This window comes from Plodia interpunctella, chromosome 12 (assembly GCF_027563975.2).
Source record: "Plodia interpunctella isolate USDA-ARS_2022_Savannah chromosome 12, ilPloInte3.2, whole genome shotgun sequence".
In the NCBI taxonomy this organism is placed as follows: domain Eukaryota; kingdom Metazoa; phylum Arthropoda; class Insecta; order Lepidoptera; family Pyralidae; genus Plodia; species Plodia interpunctella.
The window spans coordinates 6,625,201-6,645,959 of record NC_071305.1 but is presented as its reverse complement, the minus strand read 5'-3'; the positions used below and the strand labels follow the sequence as shown (position 1 = coordinate 6,645,959).

Sequence of the window (20,759 nt, the reverse complement as noted above, 5' to 3'; positions counted from 1 at the left end):
GGTTACACGCTCAATTTATATTATGCCTTTGGATCGTATATCAAGGGGTATATGTTAATGGCGTTATGGGTAATCCGATAAAATTCTTTCCCATTTACGTGGTAAACCCGTTTGATGAATTCATGGTTATTGAAACAAATGTGGAAATTATACACATCGGTGTATTTATGTATGTGTGGTTGACTATGCAATCTAGGAAAAATAATTAAAGAAAACATATTATATATTTTGTATAGTTCGATATATTTACATAGACTCAGGGTTTTAAATTTATTGTACAAAATACTCTATAAAAATAAGGGTATCCTATATCACAACCATTAGAGACATTACCAATTTATTAAAACAATGGCAGTGAGTTACCCCAAGATTTTTGAGTATTTAAAAAAATTGAACACAATTTTGGGGGAGCAAGGTATGGTTTAGTGATGTCCGTAATAGCCGAGTCCGCCATAGCCGCCAAGACCCTGTCCGTAGCCGCCATAACCGCCCAGACCATGTCCGTAACCGCCATAGCCGATCTGGTTAGCGTAGCTCACGGCGGGGGCGGAGTAGTAACCGTGTCCACCATAACCACCTGCGACAAAATGAATTCAATCAATATAATTATGTAATCTTCCGTAACTTGGGGAGCAAAGAGAAGCACTAAGAGAGGATTCCTAGATAAAACATAAATGTGTACCTAGGGTTTGTTTGTGTGATCGAAAAACCTGAAGAAAACCTGTTGTTTTATTATAATTGGTTTCCACCTGGAGAGCAGATAGAACGAAATTATGCATGAGATTAAGAGGACTGATATCTTGTACAATTCCACGAATGGTTCAGTTTGGTTTATCAGATCCAGGTAGATTCAAGATATAAATTAGTTTTAACTCTAGCATAACTTTTAACTAGATTGAGGCATAACTTTGAGATTTTAAGAGCATATTCGGCGTTCTACTATTACAAAGTTGTTGAATGAATATGAATTACTAGCTGCGGGGCTTAAAAAGTAGCCTCCTATGTGTTATTCCAGGTTATATTCTACCCGTGTAACAAATTTCATAACAATCGGTCCAGTAAATTTTGGGTGAAAGATTAACAAACAAACAAACAAACAAACAAACAAACATACATACACACATCCTCACAAACTTTCGCATTACATTAGTAGGAAATAAAAAATGTAGAGAGTTAATGGCATGGCAATGTATACCTATAGATGTTAAATTAGAAGTGAAATAGTAAGGTCAAATATCGTATCAGTGTGAAATCTAAGGTTTTCTGGAAACAATCAACTTCCTATATCCTTAACATTGTCCGGGAGTTTCTGAGAAACCGTCACATTCCCACACTTACATCATTGTTTCGGCGAAGGGCATCAAAGACTATAACTACCTGGTATTAGGAAATTAACTTATTATCTTTTGGGATGGTATGTAGTGTTTGTTTTCCATCCAGCGTGGGACAATTATTATATAATTTCCACATATGGACTTATTTTCTACAGGTGAACGTGAACTACAGATGATAACATTATCATCTGTAGTTACCTGTAGAAAATAAGTTTTTAATTGTCGTATACACTGATTCTTAACTTACCGAGACCAGAATAACCGCCATATCCGCCAAGACCGCTGTAGCCGTAGCCGCCATAGCCTCCGTAGCCACCGAGCCCGTGGGAGGTGGTGTATGCTACTTTGCTAACGGCGACGGGAGCGGCTGAACAAATAAAAAAGCTATGGTTCATTCCATATAATGACGACGACCTCCGCCATGAAGACCACGACAATAAGTAGATTATGAAGTAGGGTTTTCTTAAATCCTATTCCCTTATCTATTGAAAACATAATACTTATATTGTATTAAATAATGGATATTAAAATTTTATCGTTGATTTTAGTAATATTAAAAGAAATAGTTCGTCAAGTCAGATTATACAAAATACCAAGAGACAGTCCCTCAATTTTATTGAACTTGCTAAAGTGATTATTTATGACATCGGAGAATAGATTGGCAAGGGAGTTTTTGTCGCTTTCGAGATTCAATGACAAACAATATTATAACTCAATCGGACGGACGGAAGGGTTATCGTTTCTTGTACAATAACATTGGTGTTTTTGTTAGCGAATGCTGTGGCGAATTATTAATCGAACGCTCAATGTGAAGGTTACGAGATAATGTTTCAATGAAAAGTTTTTAATAATATTTTTGATATGTTATGTCTATGCTTTTAGGACTTTAACATTTATATCGTTTTCCTTATTAGAAATACTGTAACACTGTAATATATAGATTTCATGAATGATAAATTTATTTTTGCTAAATAGACATGCACGGACGTTCTTTAAGCAAGTGTCTTACGCTTCATAACGGGTAGTATTATCAAAAACAATTACAAATATAATCAGACCGAAGAGTGGACAATGACAACTATTAGATTGTGTGCCAAGGATCCTTGGATTCCCACGTGTGTCATTACACCTTGTGACATTGTGTAATGGTCATTGTAGCAACGGTAATTATAGGGACGTGTACCTTATTTCTTACCAATATCTGCTTCTTACAAACTTCCTATATGATGACACAGATTATTATCTTAGTAATTGTTGTCAAGAATGTCCTCATAATTTTGTAGATGGTTGATTGATCGCTACTTGATTACAGTATGTTCCCACAAATAATGGATAATTTGTTTTTCGTTGGTTGGCTAATGGTGGCCATGGCTAAGGCTGTAATGATGGTAGGCAAGTGCAACCAAATATTTGCTCAATATTAAATAATACATGATGTTAAATATTAAATAATATTATCAAATGATGAGAGAAATAATTAATGTAGAACTTATTTAGAGAAGGGGATTTACTATCCATTAATCTGGTATATTTCGTACGTTTTACATATAGCAAATAAAATACTTAAAATAAAGTTTTGATAATAACCTCAAGATATTCTAAACTTTATATCAAATCATAACCTAAAAATTTTTGTAGTTTCCGCAGTAGAGTTATTAATTTTATTTTGCTTCTAATAATATATTCAGCACTTTCAAACCTACGTTTTTATAACGTACTCAGACAAAACTCAAGAACCTAATTCAGTTCAACATAATCTCAAGCAAGCCATAGTTCACATAACAGTAATTCCAACGTGTTTCCGTTATAAAACAGCTGGTGTAACGATCGGCACCAAAACTAACGTCCGATGCACCAGACCCTGGGTTCAGGAGGTAATGAGCGTTGGAACAACCATTTCATTGCGCTTAGGGGCATAGCAAACGGAATTCAGGATTGTAAATTTTGCGACTAATATTACTAACTGCTGGGACAAATTTATCAGTACTCGTCTGAACGAAGGAAATGCTCTTGTTGCCGCTCAGACCTCGTACGATATCAACCGAATGATAATTATCGTACTCTTATTGAATTGCGTGGGCACTAAAAGCCCACATAAAACTCTGCTATTGATTAGATACGCAGATAATCTATCCTGATTTACTATTAAAGAATATATTGTTTTTGAACAGAATAAGAGTCACAGAAATTGACAAAGTTTATCTTTATTAGCATCTGTAAATTTATTAAAACACTTCCAGGTGTCTTACATGAAAGTGGCATGTCTACAACTGCTTAGTATTAATCTCTCAGAACGATTTGCTCTCTGTGCACTTAACTGCAGTTTCATTGCACCACTGATGCTAGTTTATCGTATCCTTTGTTCAGTACTTTAAATTTAAGAGTTCGGTTGATAGAGGCTATTATTGGTTCAATAGCAACGATTAGAAATTTTAGAGATTTAACATGCCTTTTACTTTATTCATCGTCTATAATGTAAATGCTATGTAATCGGAAAATTGTGTCTTGATGAAACATAAGTAAGCAACTATCACCAGTTTAGTGGCAACTAGTCGCGAAGTCACAAGTATGAATTTTGTTAAATAGTTATAAGTAATATAAATAGTTACAAGTTACGCCCTGCAAGGGCATATCAACCATGAGTGCAGCTAGTAGTATGCAAGTTTACTCACGATATTTTTCTTCGCTGAAAGTAAGTAAGTAAGTAAGAGGACTATTCTGAAGTGTCACACTATATTCCATTACCTATGTATTACATTGCGGTGGAAACATTTTCTTCACTAATGCAAATTCAAATGCCAGTCACGGAAAAGGGATAAAGCCATTACTAAGAGGATTAAAAGTAGTCAATCGGTCGATAACTCAAAGAGTTTGATTACTAAGATTTAAATACTGTCACGACAAAGCTCTTAGCAAATTTTAAACGCTGAATCCGGATGAACGAATGTAGCTTTTCGGAAAACCACAAGAGAAATTCGTAAATTTTACCTCAACTGAATCGTGACTCCAGATAATACATAAATCTACAAAGACTAATTGCCATTTACCTCCAAATTAGTTTTATGTTCATAGCTCTTTGTTGCTGAGTAATTTAACATACGTAACTAGTGAACAGTGAAATTAACTATATATCTGTTTACGCATCATTATAATTGTATCTTTCTAAGAACATAAATAAGGTAAATAATTATTTGGTTCGAATCTGCAAAGTCACAGTTGTTATTTGACATGACATAAACGCGGATTTTGAAAAGATTAACCCCACGTTCTCGCTAAAATTCGCGACGAAACGCGATGCGATGCGATACGACAATGGTAGCATTGTAGATCGTTAAAGCGACTATACAAGACTCATTTGATTGTTTCAATGAGAGCAATGCCAAGGAAAGTATATCGGTAGAGTGTGGAGTAGACACAATTTAATTTTCCACGAAAATAGCGCTTCAAATCGAACAATAGTGAAACAGACTGATATATTTTTAATCACAAGTAAAACGCCTGAAGTTTCAGGTATTTTTTTCACGTTCTAATTAGAAATAGAGCGGTAAGAGGTAAGTAATGGCATCGATAAATCAGGTTAAGGCACCACTTTATTGTAAGCGCACTGAAACTGAGATAGTAGGGAATGCTCCAATACTATTTGCAGAGACGTGTTACAACTTCCAAGTAGGGATGGGCGGTGCGATAATTTGTTATATCGATGTTTTTCGATAGACGTGTTTTGTCTCTTTTCTAATTTTTATCGACCGCGGAAAATTAGTAATGAAGTCTAATTTTACCATTAATTTACATTGTTGTTAAAATCGTTTTTAAACAATTTGCTTGAATGACCTGGTTAATATCGGAAAAAAGGTCAATACTTTAAAAATATTGTAATCTATTTTTTGGATTAGTACAAACTAAATACAACGCTTTTAGTTCAAGCAATTGTATTACAACTTCAATGTTATGTCGTTGAATGTTTGTATCGATAACATACGAATTGACATCCCTAGTTCCCATTAATCTAATGTTTTGAACAGAGAATTATAAGGTGTATTCGGGTTTAGTACACGAACACCATGTTTGCATTATTAATCATAAAATAACATTATTATACGCGGTTTGCGAATGGGGTACACATATTTATTGAGCTGTTATACTAAACTACCCCAAAATGTTTGATTATACTTGGAATTACAGCCAGATTGAATTATACTAATGTTTGATTTTTTTAGCTTTTTGAAAGTAAGTATGAATATGAAATAGTATGTTTTTGTCATTTTATAAAAATTTTATTTTGTTTCTATAAAAAACATGCTGTTGAAAGCTATGACATGTTTTTATAGACATTAATTCTATTGTGATCAGTCGTTATTAATTGAATTCTTACTGTAACGTATTATTGTAATAACAGTAAGGAAGTAATTATTAATTATTTGAATTGAATAATTTAATTGCAATATTTACTTGTTGCTTACTCGGAGTCGTTAATATCAAATTTATGTCGTGTCGTGGTAGGTTTGTGCTAAGTTCGGTTTAATATAATATAGTAATGTTTTCAAAGTGCAAAATTAATAACACTATCTACGTACCATATCCGCCATAACCCAGTCCGCCGTATCCGCCATATCCCAGGCCACCAGCGTAGCCGAGGCCGTCATAGCCGAGGCCGTGGCCGCCATAGCCTAAACCGCCATAGCCCAGGCCAGCGAGGCCACGCTTCTCTGTCTTCTTCGCTTCTTCCGCGGACGCTGCCACAACGGCTAAGGCGACAACGATCTGGGAAGAAAGAAAAGAAACATAACTAAATAATTGGGTCGTTGTAGACAGAAAATCAAATTATATATTCTCTAAGGACCAATTTTGCAATTTTACTAACGTACCATTTCATTCATCCCGCGGGATGATCTAGGAAAAAGATTAAATGTAGGTAACATTTTTATTTTATCAACTCATTCCACTTAAAAGAAAAAAATAAAATTTGGTCAATATGTTTAAATTAATACTTATATATTTTATTACTAATTACTAATATTTTTAATAACTCTAATAAATCAAAACAGTTAAAAAATGTATACAATATACTGTTCAAAATCGATTATATATTTCGAACCGAAATATTGTATACAGAAAAATTCCACAACCACTGCTCTACGAACGGAATTCCCTGTACTATTACTAGTACAGTGTAATGTGATCCTACACTATTTCGAACTCCTTATGAAACTGCGTGGTGTTAATTAGTCCAAGGATCCCAACTAATTTCAGGACATTGTCCATTGTGGCAGATGGTGTGCTGCAATATTGGCAAGTAACATGGAAACTTGGGAAACAAAGGGTGGCGTAAGTCGGATTTCCTCGCGACGCGACACAAGGATTTTATTGATCACTTGATTAGATATTACTGTTGCGAAATGTACTCGTAAGATTGTCTAACGTTAGGTTTATAAAAAAAATAACAATAGATATTTTTTTATATCTGTCATTGTAGCGTGTTCCCGTTTAAATTCTATAATTAAATTGGTAACACGCGAGAATATTTGTTATGGCCTGAAGTTCTGGCGCCTAAGTTTGAGAGCTAAAGAATAAACCTCTAAAGTTTACTTAGTTAATCATACGAGTATGTTACGTTCCATATCACGCACATATGTTATAATGTATGTAATTGACAGAACGAGATAGATTTTTTTATGAATAAGGGAAAAACATAATTTTGAAAATTTGACTGTGATGTTATGACCTGCCTGAAATCAAAATTCTTGGCACTCAATTTCATATTTTTATGTAGAGATAGTAATATAGATGTTATTACAGCGTTATTACTTATATTTTCCTGTGACAGTCGCAAGAACACAATCAAGACTTATAAAAATTATAAGTGGCACATTTAGTCTTAGTTTTCGCGCGTTTTTCATTGTGCGATTATATGAAATTTACATATATTCAAAGTAACTAAAAATAAAATAAATAAATATTTTTATCAATTTCGAAATACAGGATGTTGAATACTTGCTGCAAACTATCAATATTAATTAGACGTGGTTTTCTTAAGTGTGGAAATTATTATTGAGCTATGATTATGGACCTAATACGAGTACACAAAAAACTGGATTTTAGATGGAAAACAATGTATTTAATAATTCACATAAACTAGGTTTAGAAGTCCAAGACAGAATAATTTATTTTGTTGCTTATATAATTCGCATTAAACATTCGTTTTACACACATTTTGAGTTGCAAAAAATATTATATTTTTAAGAAATGTTACATACGCGGCTACGGCGTCGGGTAGCGATCTTAAAAAATCTTTTATTCCTTTTCAACATGAAGGCTTCCCATATATTATTCTACACCCTTTTAACTCCAGACCATACTCCCAAATGTATTCACGTGAATGAAGTTACATGAAACCACTCCTGCTTTCAATGCAGCCCCTATAATTACTAACATACATATAATTTGCTATTGCAAAAGAATTTTGCTCCACTTTACATGGTCTAGACATAATTTGATCCCTTTTAACTTGTCTTGGACATATAATGATTTATCTAGTGTAATTTGAGTTAGCATATACAATTTTCTACTAACTATTAACAAAATCTACAATGAAACGTGTTTTTAGCTTGATAAAATGAGGGTTTAATATTAGCTTTAATTTTTGAGATAATGGTTTCAATTTATACAGTTTACTGAATAAATTATGAAAAGTGGTACCGTTATAAATTTCATTCTTGAGCCGAGAGGTTTTTCTGAAATATTTATTTGTTTAAAAAATGTACCGAAGTGAAAAGTAGTATGAACATTTTTCGTCATAGATTTGTTATTTTTTACACGTCAAACATTTGTTTATTAACGGCCGCGTGTATTCTCGTAAGATCCTTTACAACTTTAGTAGTTATCTCAAAATCCCTTTTCACTATAAATCCTTACCAAGAATTTCATGTTGAAGGTAGGTTCGGTTGTTCCACAGCACTGAACACTGAGTGACTGATGACCAACTCAGGCGCAGCAGGCTTATATACTCGCTGGCTTATACTGGCAGACCCAATTATTGTGATTTTTATATTGTCAAGGATACTCGATCATTGGGGGTGGCCGGTGTGTTAGGAAATTCTTTATTACCTGGAATGTGAGATTGCGATAAATAATGTTGATAGGTTAATTTTTTGGAGTTTTTAATAGAATAATGATTTTATGATAATACGAACTTCAGACCGTAGACTACTTAGTTCACAATAAAATAATATAATTTATATTTTAATTGGCAGAATGGCATTTATACAATTATTATGGCTGATATTTTTGATATTAGTTGCTATTGATATTTATAGTTTTTTAAAGAGATTTTACTGAGTTATTGTAAAAGACTTATAAATTGATTAGATTACTTATATCGCTTTGTCTCTAAAACAAGAACTCTTCTTCTTGTTATGCTATTTATTGTAAGTTATTTTTACACGCAATCGAAGACGCAGCCCAGTACTAATAAGAGTGTAATTTGTTGTTATTTACCTAACGATATAATATTAATAGACTGACCTATGTTTGGAGGTTTACTCAGAAAACAAAGGTTACGAGTTCATTTCCCACGACCACGACATTTTTTTTTCTCTTTGTAAGATTTATCCACATGATTTTATGTATACATCCGTATCCGTTAATTTCCTAAGAACTTACTTAGTAAATTCTTCCAGTTGCTTTATTCGCTTATTTATTTTGTTACACTTGGTCACGATTTAAACTCTAAAGAAGTTTCAAGACTATACTAAAATGACGAGAGATGAGATAAAATTCTTAGGGCTTGTTTTGTCTTTATTTAAAAACATAAATGCGACTTTATGCTGAATAAGGTCTTCATAAGGTTTCTTTGTAATTTTGCTATGTCAATGTACAAACATTCGATACTTATTCAAAATTAAACTATTTTTACAACATTTCTAATTTAATTAAATATCTTTTGACAAAAGCAATCCTTACATATTATAAAACAAAGTCTTCTCCTCCATCTGCCTATCTGTAAAAGTACTGCACAGATTTTCATCTGGTTTTCACCAATATGTATTGTTATGATGACTTAGTTGACTATATAATTTACCAGTGTGTATGCGACCACTTGTCACTAAATGATAGGTAGTCATAAAAGTCATATCAAATGCCTTTAGGCGACTTTAACAAAATCTGATGTCAGTTTTAACAATATACAATCGACAAGAAAGAACTGGGCCACCATTGCTTAAAATATATAAATAGTTTTTGTATTATATAAATAGTTCGTTATGCATTTTCGATTGTTTTTTTACATATTAAAGAAATTCCACCACGGTTCCCTCACTTCAAAATAGCTGTTTAGTGACTCAATTTTACTGTGAATGCTTTATGACAACGCGCCCGGAGTCCAGGCTGAAACTCTTATAACTTCACTTTATGACCAGTCTCAAAAATATGGTTTTAGTTCCAACACTTTTATCACGCTACTCTCTACTTAGTATAAAACTTGCCGCTTGATTAAATTTTTAAGTGATTCTGTATATCTACTTATGTAGTTTTTCAGTATCTGTAAAACTATTGTAATAATGCGAGTTCGTATTGTTAATATTTTATTCGAATGTACATTTTTGATTATATTTTTTATACGATTAACTTCATCATCACCATCACCCATTTAGTTAAACGTCCTAACTTCTGGGCCTTTCTTTATATGTATGGGTCATCACCCACCACGCGGGCCCATTGCGGATAGGCGGGTTTTAACGACAATATGGACAAATGGCATAACGTGCCTTTTGAAGCACGGTTAAGCTCATAATGACACATTTCTGGTCACCCATCCAACGAGAGACCATTGTAAAAGTGGCTTAACATAGAAGGAGCGCCATCCACTGCGGCATTGAATTCCTCAATGTCATAAGATTTGAAATCAAGATAATTTGAAGACAAAGACAGGTTGCAGCAAGTTAGGGACCATTTATAACTTTTGTAATTGCGTTGTCACTCTGTGGTGTTAGGAATGGTTTAGGTAGGACATCCTATTAGTATTGAGACAACATCCCCTAGGTATAATATGTCTACTATGGTGACGTTTCCAGTTATAGCCTAAACCAGGAGCTATGGTCTCGTGGGATTTTTTGGAACCACGCTCTCTCTCTGAGCGTGTAAAATATACCTAGAAAATATGATGATTAGGTTGAAGTTTTACACCCTGCCTGCTGTTGTGAACCCTTTTTCAGGGTTCCCACCCTGTTGCTGCATTTTAGCTGCTTTTGCTTATTCGGTAGTCGCCTCGATGATATGGAGTTGTCCCGTAGGGCGGAAACCTAGATTTTAGATGAATGAAGACGGAAAATGTAAAGAAAAATAAGTATGTACCTATTCCATATTTTTTTTCATCGTTCGAAATATTGTTTACGTTATATGTCTGACTGTCTGTGGTTACGCATTGATTCCGTTTCCACACCAAGCAGTAAATAACCGTTCTAAAGGTTAATTATTCCTGAAATTGACATTAATTTGGGTGCCAAAATAGGATTTTCCTGATTACATAATACCGGTTAATTCTAACTGAGGAAAATTTACGTTGAATTTCGTGGCGAGATCAAATGAAATTGGTTATGATTTCGTTAATAATCTTGCCATAAAAGGATGTTTAACCCATATAGTGTGGAGGATTACATTCTAGAGGTGCATTGTTTTAATTGGATGTTGGTAGATGCTATTAGCAGATATTGAGAAGCCTAGGCGTTTTGAACCCATGTTGTGTAATAGTAACAGCTTGAGCTGAATTCTTCGTTGATGTACCGTTGTAATACTTATCAGAAAATTAGAGATTTTGGCCTGAATAGACTTTATAAATAAAGCAGGCACAATAGGGCAACAATTTAGAGATTTGAGCAGACTCTGGGCTCCAAAACTCTATGGCTGAGGACGTAACCGGTAAAACATTATCATTATTCCAGTCAACAGTTAGCGAATATATAAAATTTAATATAGATGGAAATTTAATTAAGAAAGTATTATTAACAATTTATACCTTTTGATTTTTCTCTTCACATGGAAACAAAAATGATTAATGATTTGATTTTTTCACTGTCACTTTACCTAAATTTCCCGCCAAGCCACCGCGATGGCGTGATATTTCAATTCTTTTACGGATTCGCATATAACTAAAGCTAAAATTAGATAATACAATGTTTTTATTTCAAACATTTGTCCATTTAAAGTCACACTCACACAGACAGACTAGGAGAAGTATGAGTAGGAGTATAAAAATAATACCGGCCAACTGCGAGTCGGACTCGCCCACATAAATTGCGGTTTACCATTTATGACGTATAAAAAAACTACTTCCTAGATCTAGTTCAAACCAATTTTCGGTGGAAGTTTACATGAAATTTTTTTGAGTTTTATCATTCTATTATTTTAGAAGTGGCCACAGGGCCACACACATTTTGCCACTGTTTCTCGCGCAAACTATTCAGTTTAGAATAAAATAATAATATTAAAAACCTCGATATCTGTTTTGAAGACCTATCCATAGATACGCCATACGCAATTTGATAAAAAAAAATAATAATTTCAGTTGTAATTATGGGGACACCCAATAATATTTTTTTCTTCTATTTTTGTGTAAAATCTTAATGCGGTTCACAGAATACATCAAACATTTCTTATAGTTTCGGAAAAAAGTGGATGTGACACACGGACGGATGGACAGACAGACATGACGAATCTATATAAACCCTAAAACCATAAAAAGGCCACCTACCTAGTCATTACTATAGGGAGCAACGGGAAATAGACATTTATGAAAATAAAGGGTTGTGTAGTTCCCGTCCTAGAACTGGACCACATTATATAACGTTTCACAACATATAAGTAATGTTTTGATTGTATGCAATAGATATAATAAAAACTTCTTAAATATAATATATAAATAATTAATTTCTATAAAACATAATTTCATTTATCACAGAAAATCATAAAAAGTACGTGAAACAAAAAACACGCCGTTATATAAACACAGAACAATTAAATTAAATTTTATTTCGAAGCACTTGACCCATACCTTACTCGAATGAGTGGAATGTCTTCATACAATTAGCTATCATTTACAAATTACGAAACGGTGCTATTTTTTATTACTCCAGGTGCAAAAAGATATTAAAATTGTTTTTCTTTTGCTCGGGACCTTACTACTATGACACAAACGTAAGGTTGTTCCCACAAAAACCTCGTGTGCGCTAAGCGGTTACAAAATAACGATAGATCAGAAATAAAACTTTATAAAATGTATGTACTAACTTACGTATTTTTTTAAGTTATTATCAAAAAAGTTATGTAGTATATTTCGGATGTTATTATCAAAAAAGCAACCAGAGCTTCCATGCAAATATGAGAAATAGAGAGAGCTAAGATTTTTTGCTCTACCGTATATATACCGTGATTGATCAATTCAGCTGGTTCTATTTAGAATGAAAAATCAAATTTTAATGTTTTATGTCAAAAAATATTTCGGAAGTCATTGTATTCGATGGTCTGAGCAAAGAGTGAAAAGTTTTTTCTATGTCTGTAAATTTTATCACTTAATTCTTCTGATATCAAGATACTAATTTTGAGGCATAACATTTTTACACATACGTAGAGTACCGGAGTACTTTATATTCGTTTTACCCAGTTGGAAATCCCAGGTGACGCACGATGAAGACGAAAAATGAGAGTACAAATTTGTAAGCAGCATTACTTCTCTGTACTCAAGTATTTTATGACACCGTCCTCACTGAGGTCGCCCCAAATCGTACAACAGTAGCCGTGTTCACTTCACACTTTGTGTATTTCTTTGTTTGATGGTCTTACACTGTGATACTGATTTTGATTGTTATGTGATTTTTGAGGCCTTGGCATCTGTGGTTTCTCGTACCTATCGATGTCTAGGCGAGCAATATTTGCCAAGCGAAGGTGACAGATTTTTTTTATTTATTAATTAATGTATGTAGACGGGTACACACCATAACAGTGTATTATATAATATACGTACCTATATAGAAAAATCGTTTTTTGGCTCACTTTGATTTGTGCAACAAAACAAAATAAATTTTTGCCAAACTGTTTTATTTCGTAAACCTATTAAAGGACACCTCAATTACGCAATTGATTCTCGACCAACGTTTTATTAAAACAAAATTTCCCTTTTAAAGTCGGCCTGTAAGATTACTAAAATTGCTAATATACGCACAAACCCGCATTAGCATACCCCAGTAGACTTATAAAACGGGACAAGGAAAATGCGATGCGAACCCCTAATTCCGAAACCCAAACGTGTTATTAGAAAAGTGTCTTGTCTAAAATATCGCACAAGAAAATCGAAAAAAGATAAGGGCGGATATAACTATACGATGAATGCGAGAAAGTTTTGTGTTCCCTATGTCGCCATGACGTGCAACGAAAAAAATTATCATAAGCGGGCCAGTAAAATAATGATGGGCAGTAAGATTTGGTCAGCAAAATTTGGCAAAAAATCATGAAAATGGTCGGCAATTTAAATATTAGCATATAATTTAATAATAAGATATAAATCGCAATTTTTCGAATTATTTGCTGACCATTATTGCTGACCAATTAGGTCTTTTAGGAAACCAAACATTTTTTTTTGTTGACCAAAATACGAATGCTTTGCTGACCGTTTAGATAAGACCTGAAGTTAATCGAACCTCGGCTTCAATTGTTACAGAGGATGAAAGAGTTGTGGTCACATAGGGAAAAAAACAAAAAATCGAGTGAATCTCAAGAAGCGGCGGAACGTGATCGTATGTTTATCGCGAGCGCGAGATCGAATACAAAGACTCAAGTTTTGCAATAGGATTTTTTTTTCAAACTTACAACATTTTGTTAGTATTTTTATTTTTGAAACGTCATTGTACTCATAAATTAATTTAATAAACATATCACAAAAAATTATAAAAATAAAATTATCCTTTGGACATTATTGGATTTAAAGTTAATGTCATAATTGATTGGTGTAATGTGCAAGCCGCTCTAATTATCTTGCCTTGTCCTCCTACTTTAATTTAGGATTGGAAAAAAATCTACAAACAATTCATTAACTTACATTTTTATCATCAAAGCAATAAAATCCTCACATAAAATCAAATATCACTCAAATTCCACAAAAAGTATATTTCATAACAATCTGAACTTATTAAATTCTTTCGTTCAGAATTCGTGCAAGACAAAGATCTTGATATTTATAGGTAAGTATATCATTCTAAGTGGTAATAATAAAGTTACAATGTTATTTACATGGCATGATTGTCTAAAATATTTTTTTTGGTTCGTATGAGTATATTATTATAATCATAGTAGGGGAAGTACTTAATCTGTGTTTGTCACGCCAAAAATCCTTTTGTTTTTGAACCAAAACTCGTATAGCGCATGGGTTTTATCGCTGCAAACATAAAAATGCAGCTGTCGTCGCTAAGCCTGATGCATCCCGAACATTGCCGAATATCGCACAGACCCACACCCGCGGCACGCGGCAAAATGGCATGCAATCGTCCCATCGATAAATCAGTTCTAGTTATAAAACTAGCTGCGCCCCGGGGCTTTGCTCCCGTGGGAATTTCGGGATAAAAAGTACCCTATATGTTATTCCAGGTTATATTCTACCCGTGTACTAAATTTCATAACAATCGGTCCAAAGAGTAACAAACGCACATCCTCACACTTTTTCGCAACCAACCACCAACCAGCTTTCGCATTTATAATATTTGCAGGATAGGCTATTCTATACATATATCGCAGCTTCTAAGTCCTATACTATACCATATGGAACTGATCAAAATTGTGGTCAAATAGTTGAATGAAAAAAAAATTCGTTGCAACACATACATACATAGAGGCTGTTTAAGTAGAAGTAACGGACTTACAAACTTATTAATTATTATATATGCCTGTAATAGTTATAATAATTTAGATCATAATTTACAAGCTTGTAATTTTACGTTACCTGCTTACCTAGTGTTAGCTACATTGGCATTTTAGAATTATAGTACTAGTATGGAGTATGGCGATTTTTGCAACCACTCATAATTTTTGATTAATGATTTTTTTTAATAATTCAATCCATCGCCTCATGAGAATATTCACGGATCTAGTCTGTTAATTTTATAGTACAATGAGTAAAAAATAAACACAACATTGAAATTAAGTTGCTTACACATTATTAAAGACATACCAACTCACAATTAGCAACAATATGCTAAATTAATTAATTTCAGCTAATTACAAGTGTAACAAACATAAATACAGTGTTAATGGCCTGTATCAAACCTTGAAACAAATAAAAAATAAATGAAAAATACCGTTTTCTAGATTGTCTATAAAAGGACGTAAGTGGTTTTAAAAATATAAAGTTTTTACAGACAGCCGTTCCACGGTATATAAGTAGCTAGCTGCGTCACTTGAGTTTTAGTACTATGCTACTAATGATAATAAAAGGCGTGGAAAACAGGCGTGGAAAATAGGAAATTCACTGCCTTTAAATTTTACGTTGGTGCTTTAAAATGTATAAATTCTTCCTACTTTATATCTAAACCTAGCTGCACAGCGCGGTGTTACCCGCGTAATTGTTGGAAAAAATACTTACGTTTTTATGCACAGTAGTGCCAACTATTTTAAAAGGCATAATTAAATTAATTCAAACTTTTTGACCAAATCCTAAGGGAATTGTATAATTTTGGGATAAAAAGTACCCTACGTGTTAATCCAAGGTATCAGCAACGTCGATACCAAATTAAATAAATTGATGAGGTTATGGACCAGACGTGATCGATAGGTCCCAGGTTCGAATCCTACTCATGCCACATGAGTTTGTACACCAATCTGACTCATGTATAGTAATTTTCATAGATCATCATTTGCATCCCGCGAAGGAAAACATCGTGAGGACACCTGCACACTGGTTGACAGTTCAAGTTCACTAGTGTGTATGCAAGTACAGCCACTAGAGAGAGGCACTAGAGGTACTCGTAAAAGTTATGTCAGATGTCTACAGGCGACTTGAATAAAATCTGACACCAGTGTTAGCAATTAACACTGGAAAAGAAAGAAAGAATAAGTTGTGCGCCAATTTGAGTGTGAAGAAGTAACAAACATTCGCTTTTATAATATTAGTGGAATGGAATATTATGTTTTTTTATGTTATGTATACTAGAAAATCACATAATAAATTTAAAATGCAAATGTTATCTTTGCAAGTATTACAGTTAGATAATGATCTTTATTTCTTCCGGTTGGCTTGTAACACAGTGCCTACAGATTTGACAAATATTTAATTGTTCTACGATTTACATTTACCTACTCTAAATGCATTTATGTATTGTATTAAATATTTTGAAAACCAAACTAAATTAATGAAGTAACGACGTCGTTCAAAAAGGGTGAGTTGCACCAGTCAACTTTAAACTTAACCTTAACATGTGCGCGAACACTTTAACAAAGTACGCCATTTTGTCTAAAAGACGTAAAATGTGCTTAGCGCAGAAAAACATTTTTTTTGAGCTAGACTGTGTGATTTGTAATTATATCCCCTTTAAATTGATCATAAAATTTTCGCAGTTTTCATAAATATGTATATATGTTATGTCTTGAAGTCGCATACAAGTTGACCCATCTGTTTTCCGACAACGCCGACAGCTGCTTGACTTGCGTGTTCAATAGCCGTACGTTTGGCACGCATAACTGATCTTATAAAATACTCGAGTCCTACCTTGGCCTTGACACGTCGATTCACAAATCTCTGGTTATTTGATTACTACGTGCAGTCTGTGGGAACGCAGACTGATTCATGTTTTAGGGTTACGTAGCAAAGAAAAGAAACCTTTTTAATGGATTTTGTGATAGCAGATACAAGATATTTGAAGGTCAATTTCAAATAAGATGGATTTAGGTTTTTAATTTCTAAATGATATAGCCACATAAAGTCGGTATAGTAATATATTATTTGTGTCTAGTGTTTATGAGTCTAGGATTAATGTGAATAACTAACATTAGATTCATAAACATACGTCACTCATTTGCCCCGAAGTAGCAAGTCTCATTACATAAATAACATGGTACCTAGCATGTGCGTTTCAGTACCTTAGGAATCTTGGCATAACCTTCAGTTGCAGAGATATTTTAGACTATATTTTGCCTAGGGTGTTTGAGAGACGACGTAGTGATATATTATTCAGAAATATGAAATATAAAACACCCGTTTTGGTTTTTTTTACGGATGGTATTTTTACAGATCAAATAGAAAACCACTCTGAGTCAAAATTATTTAGAATTGTATGTACCTATCATGTTTCCATGACGGAATCTACGGAACCTATTCTTATATACGTTTCGGACATAACTGTTGACTTTTGAATGTACATTTTTTTGCAAGCCATTATTATGACTACTATATAACAAAAAACGCTCTGAATTGTATAATGGCAATCAATTTGATCTAGTTCCTTGGCGTTAATAAATTTTTGGATATTTTAATGTAAATCGTTAAATGGAAGCACGTTTTCAAAGAATAAGTCAAAAGTCGAAACATGCTAGATATATGTCTATAAATAGATAATGTGATCTGATAAAATGTGCATTATTATGTAAAAAGAATAATTAATTATTTCGCCTAAAACTATAATTGTGAGACTATACTTAGACAAAGCTGTACATAAAAAAAATAAGACCTCGTAATATTTATTACAATTAAGTATTTATCCAAGAGTACGGTTGTGCATAACGCGTAGCTACGCAAATTTTATTTCTGCACGGATCGTTTATCAAGTTCAACAATGTAATTAGTTGTGACTTTATGTTATCTTGAATTAAAATAAAATATTTTTTTTTACGTCATCTTTTATCCACCAGCTTGGAAGGCATGGATTTATAATATTCACACAAATTAAGTAATATCTTTACTAGTTCCCATGATTTTCTAGTTCGACTTGATGACAAGATAATTTAAATGACACACACAAGCTATTTAACTGCTGATACTGTTATTATTGTTTATTACTAGGCGTCGTACCATCCGCTTTTGAGTACTTTGTGTAATAGACACCCTTTGGCGAGCAATTCAATTATTTATTAACTATACAATTATGATAACAATACATAATTTTATACTATGAGCCTTAACTGATCTGATATAAATCAGACATAGCAGAGAATATTTAAATATAAAACATTGTTTTTTTATACAAAAATGTTGAGGTTTATATTTATTAGCCCAAAGACTCTTTGTTGCAATATTGTTGTGGATTTTTTGTATTATTTTTAGATCTCGCATTTATTAAAATACTTTAAATATATTGGCGCAAGTATTTAATATATTAATTAACATAAATAATTAAGCTAGAATTTTTAAACATTATTTCAGTTTACTTTGTGTTAACGATCTCTCTCACTTCAATTTTAATAAATATTAAAGTGTTTATTTTATTCTCACAAATAATTATTACTTAATAGCTACTATGCTAGTTTAAAATCGCGAGAAAACCAATTTCTCCAAAGGTATTTTGAGAGACTTATGCGATTAGTGAATCAATATATTTTTTTAATACCTACGATTTTATCAAGTTTATAAATATGTAGAACGATACTTCAAAAATGTATTCGTTTTTTGTTTAAAGTTAATTTTTTTTAGCTGTTTGAGTCCCACTGGGGAAAAGCCTGCCCTAACTTCTTCCACGCATAAAGTGGAAAGTAAAATATATAATTTATTATTTTAAACAATGATTTCGGGGATCATAATTAATTTTAAACAAATGGTTAAATATTTTTAACATTTTTACAGCCATATGTTACCTCGGATTGTGTAATACACTTGTAGTAGTTACGTTGCTTAATTAACTAGTGCCCCAGATACTTGGCGTGAATCATCGGCCGAGCTTTGTTCTAATGAGAATATTGCACGCGTCGAACTGCGAAGAGCTAGTACTTACTACACTAGTACAATATTGTACAGTCAATCGCAAGTTACCCTACATCTACCCTCTAAAAGTATGTTATTACCGTGTAACAAATTTCATAACAATCTATCGAGTAAATTTTGCAAAAAACATACATACCTGTGTAGGTATGTATGCATGCAAAAGTTTGTGAGGATGTATGTATATGTATACACATACATACATCCTCACACTTTTGCATTTATAATGTAGAATTATAAATAGGCATGTAGTTTCGGAATTCAGGACACATATGGATTAATGTCACGACTTAGTTCGTTGCATGATTTTTGTTTGTTCACAATGAAAGAGCGATTTTTCACGCCTACATATTGGTCACTTTTGAGAAATTGGATTCTTTGCGACTCTGTTTCGGGCACTCATGTTTTTGCCATATATAAGTAAGGTATTCATATTAATTTAGAAGTATCCAATAAATTTCCTTTCATACGACACAAGTGTTAAAAAAAGCTATGAAAACAACTAATATCATAGCAAATGTAATTTTCATTAGAGTTAAAAGATATTAAGAGTTTTGGCCTGTAATCCGTCGATCGTAATGACCCAGTCCCCGGTTTGAAGGCGAAATTTTTCGTATATTGTATATTGACAAAATATATACAGGATACGTTTAAAAATAATTGTCCGGGTTTCCGTGGAAAGGAAATATAAATTTACCAGGGAATTATAAAATGGCAAGTCAAGATTCTATTCAAGCGTATAAAACAAATCACGATGAATCAGTGGCAGCCGTGACGCGTCTTGGCCGAGCTCACTGTCAAGTTCACCATTGTTTTAATGTTTTTTTTCTATTATGCAACCTTTAAAAATATAGTATACTCGATTCTCTTGTGTAATACTCAGCTCGCTTGTGTTTGGAAAGGTGGTTTGCTGTGTATTTCTTGTTTTCATATTTTATTCATTCGATAGGTCACTATTGATAGTCATGTATTTGAATCTATCGACTTAATACTTAGTTTTGAAAGCAATTGTAATCTTAATGTCGTACGCAGCGACTATGAGGCAGTCTTGGTAATGTTAGGCAGCAATAACATTTCCAAAAAGCGTTAACGTCAGGCAAATTCAAATTGTAAAGTATACTAACTACTCTGATCTGATCTGACTTGCGCGCGCAATACTAGGTAGTTACTAGTACTAATTCGAAATTTTCCAGAGATTATCATTAAGCTTAGCTTTTCTAATATTATTAAAACGTGGCCAAAAACAGCGTCAGATATTCGACAAGCACCTCTGCGATAGTTGAGATGCAAGCGAGCGGAGTATAATCAAAGATATCATATCCTAATTCATCACTCGCTGTTCAGTCGAGTCAGTTAAGACCCTTCTGATGGCAATTAGCAAAAATAAAATATTTCCTTATGATGGTTGGCTAGCGACAAACCATAGCGCGTTTTAAAATCTAACAGCGCCATCTAGCGAAGACAAATGAACTGATTAAAGT

The 20,759-nt window shown here is 33.2% G+C and overlaps 1 protein-coding gene across 1 annotated transcript; it reads right to left on the bottom strand.

The window, feature by feature from the left end:
* Positions 1–219: 219 nt before the first annotated feature.
* LOC128674364 (glycine-rich protein-like) lies at positions 220–8,400 on the bottom strand. The gene is made up of 4 exons (XM_053752859.1): positions 8,247–8,400; positions 5,909–6,095; positions 1,582–1,701; positions 220–577 (listed from the first exon to the last, which is right to left on the bottom strand). Exons 1-4 carry the CDS (start codon positions 8,256–8,258, stop codon positions 423–425), a joined length of 474 nt encoding a protein of 157 aa, XP_053608834.1. The 5' UTR covers positions 8,259–8,400; the 3' UTR covers positions 220–422.
* Positions 8,401–20,759: the final 12,359 nt, after the last annotated feature.

Excerpts from the sequence above, each read along its gene's own strand:
- LOC128674364 (XM_053752859.1), bottom strand. Across the intron at positions 1,702-5,908 it reads ACTGGGTTATGGCGGATATG|CCGCTCCCGTCGCCGTTAGC; the intron begins GTACGTAGATAG and ends TTATTTGTTCAG. Across the intron at positions 578-1,581 it reads TGGCGGTTATTCTGGTCTCG|GTGGTTATGGTGGACACGGT; the intron begins GTAAGTTAAGAA and ends ATTTTGTCGCAG.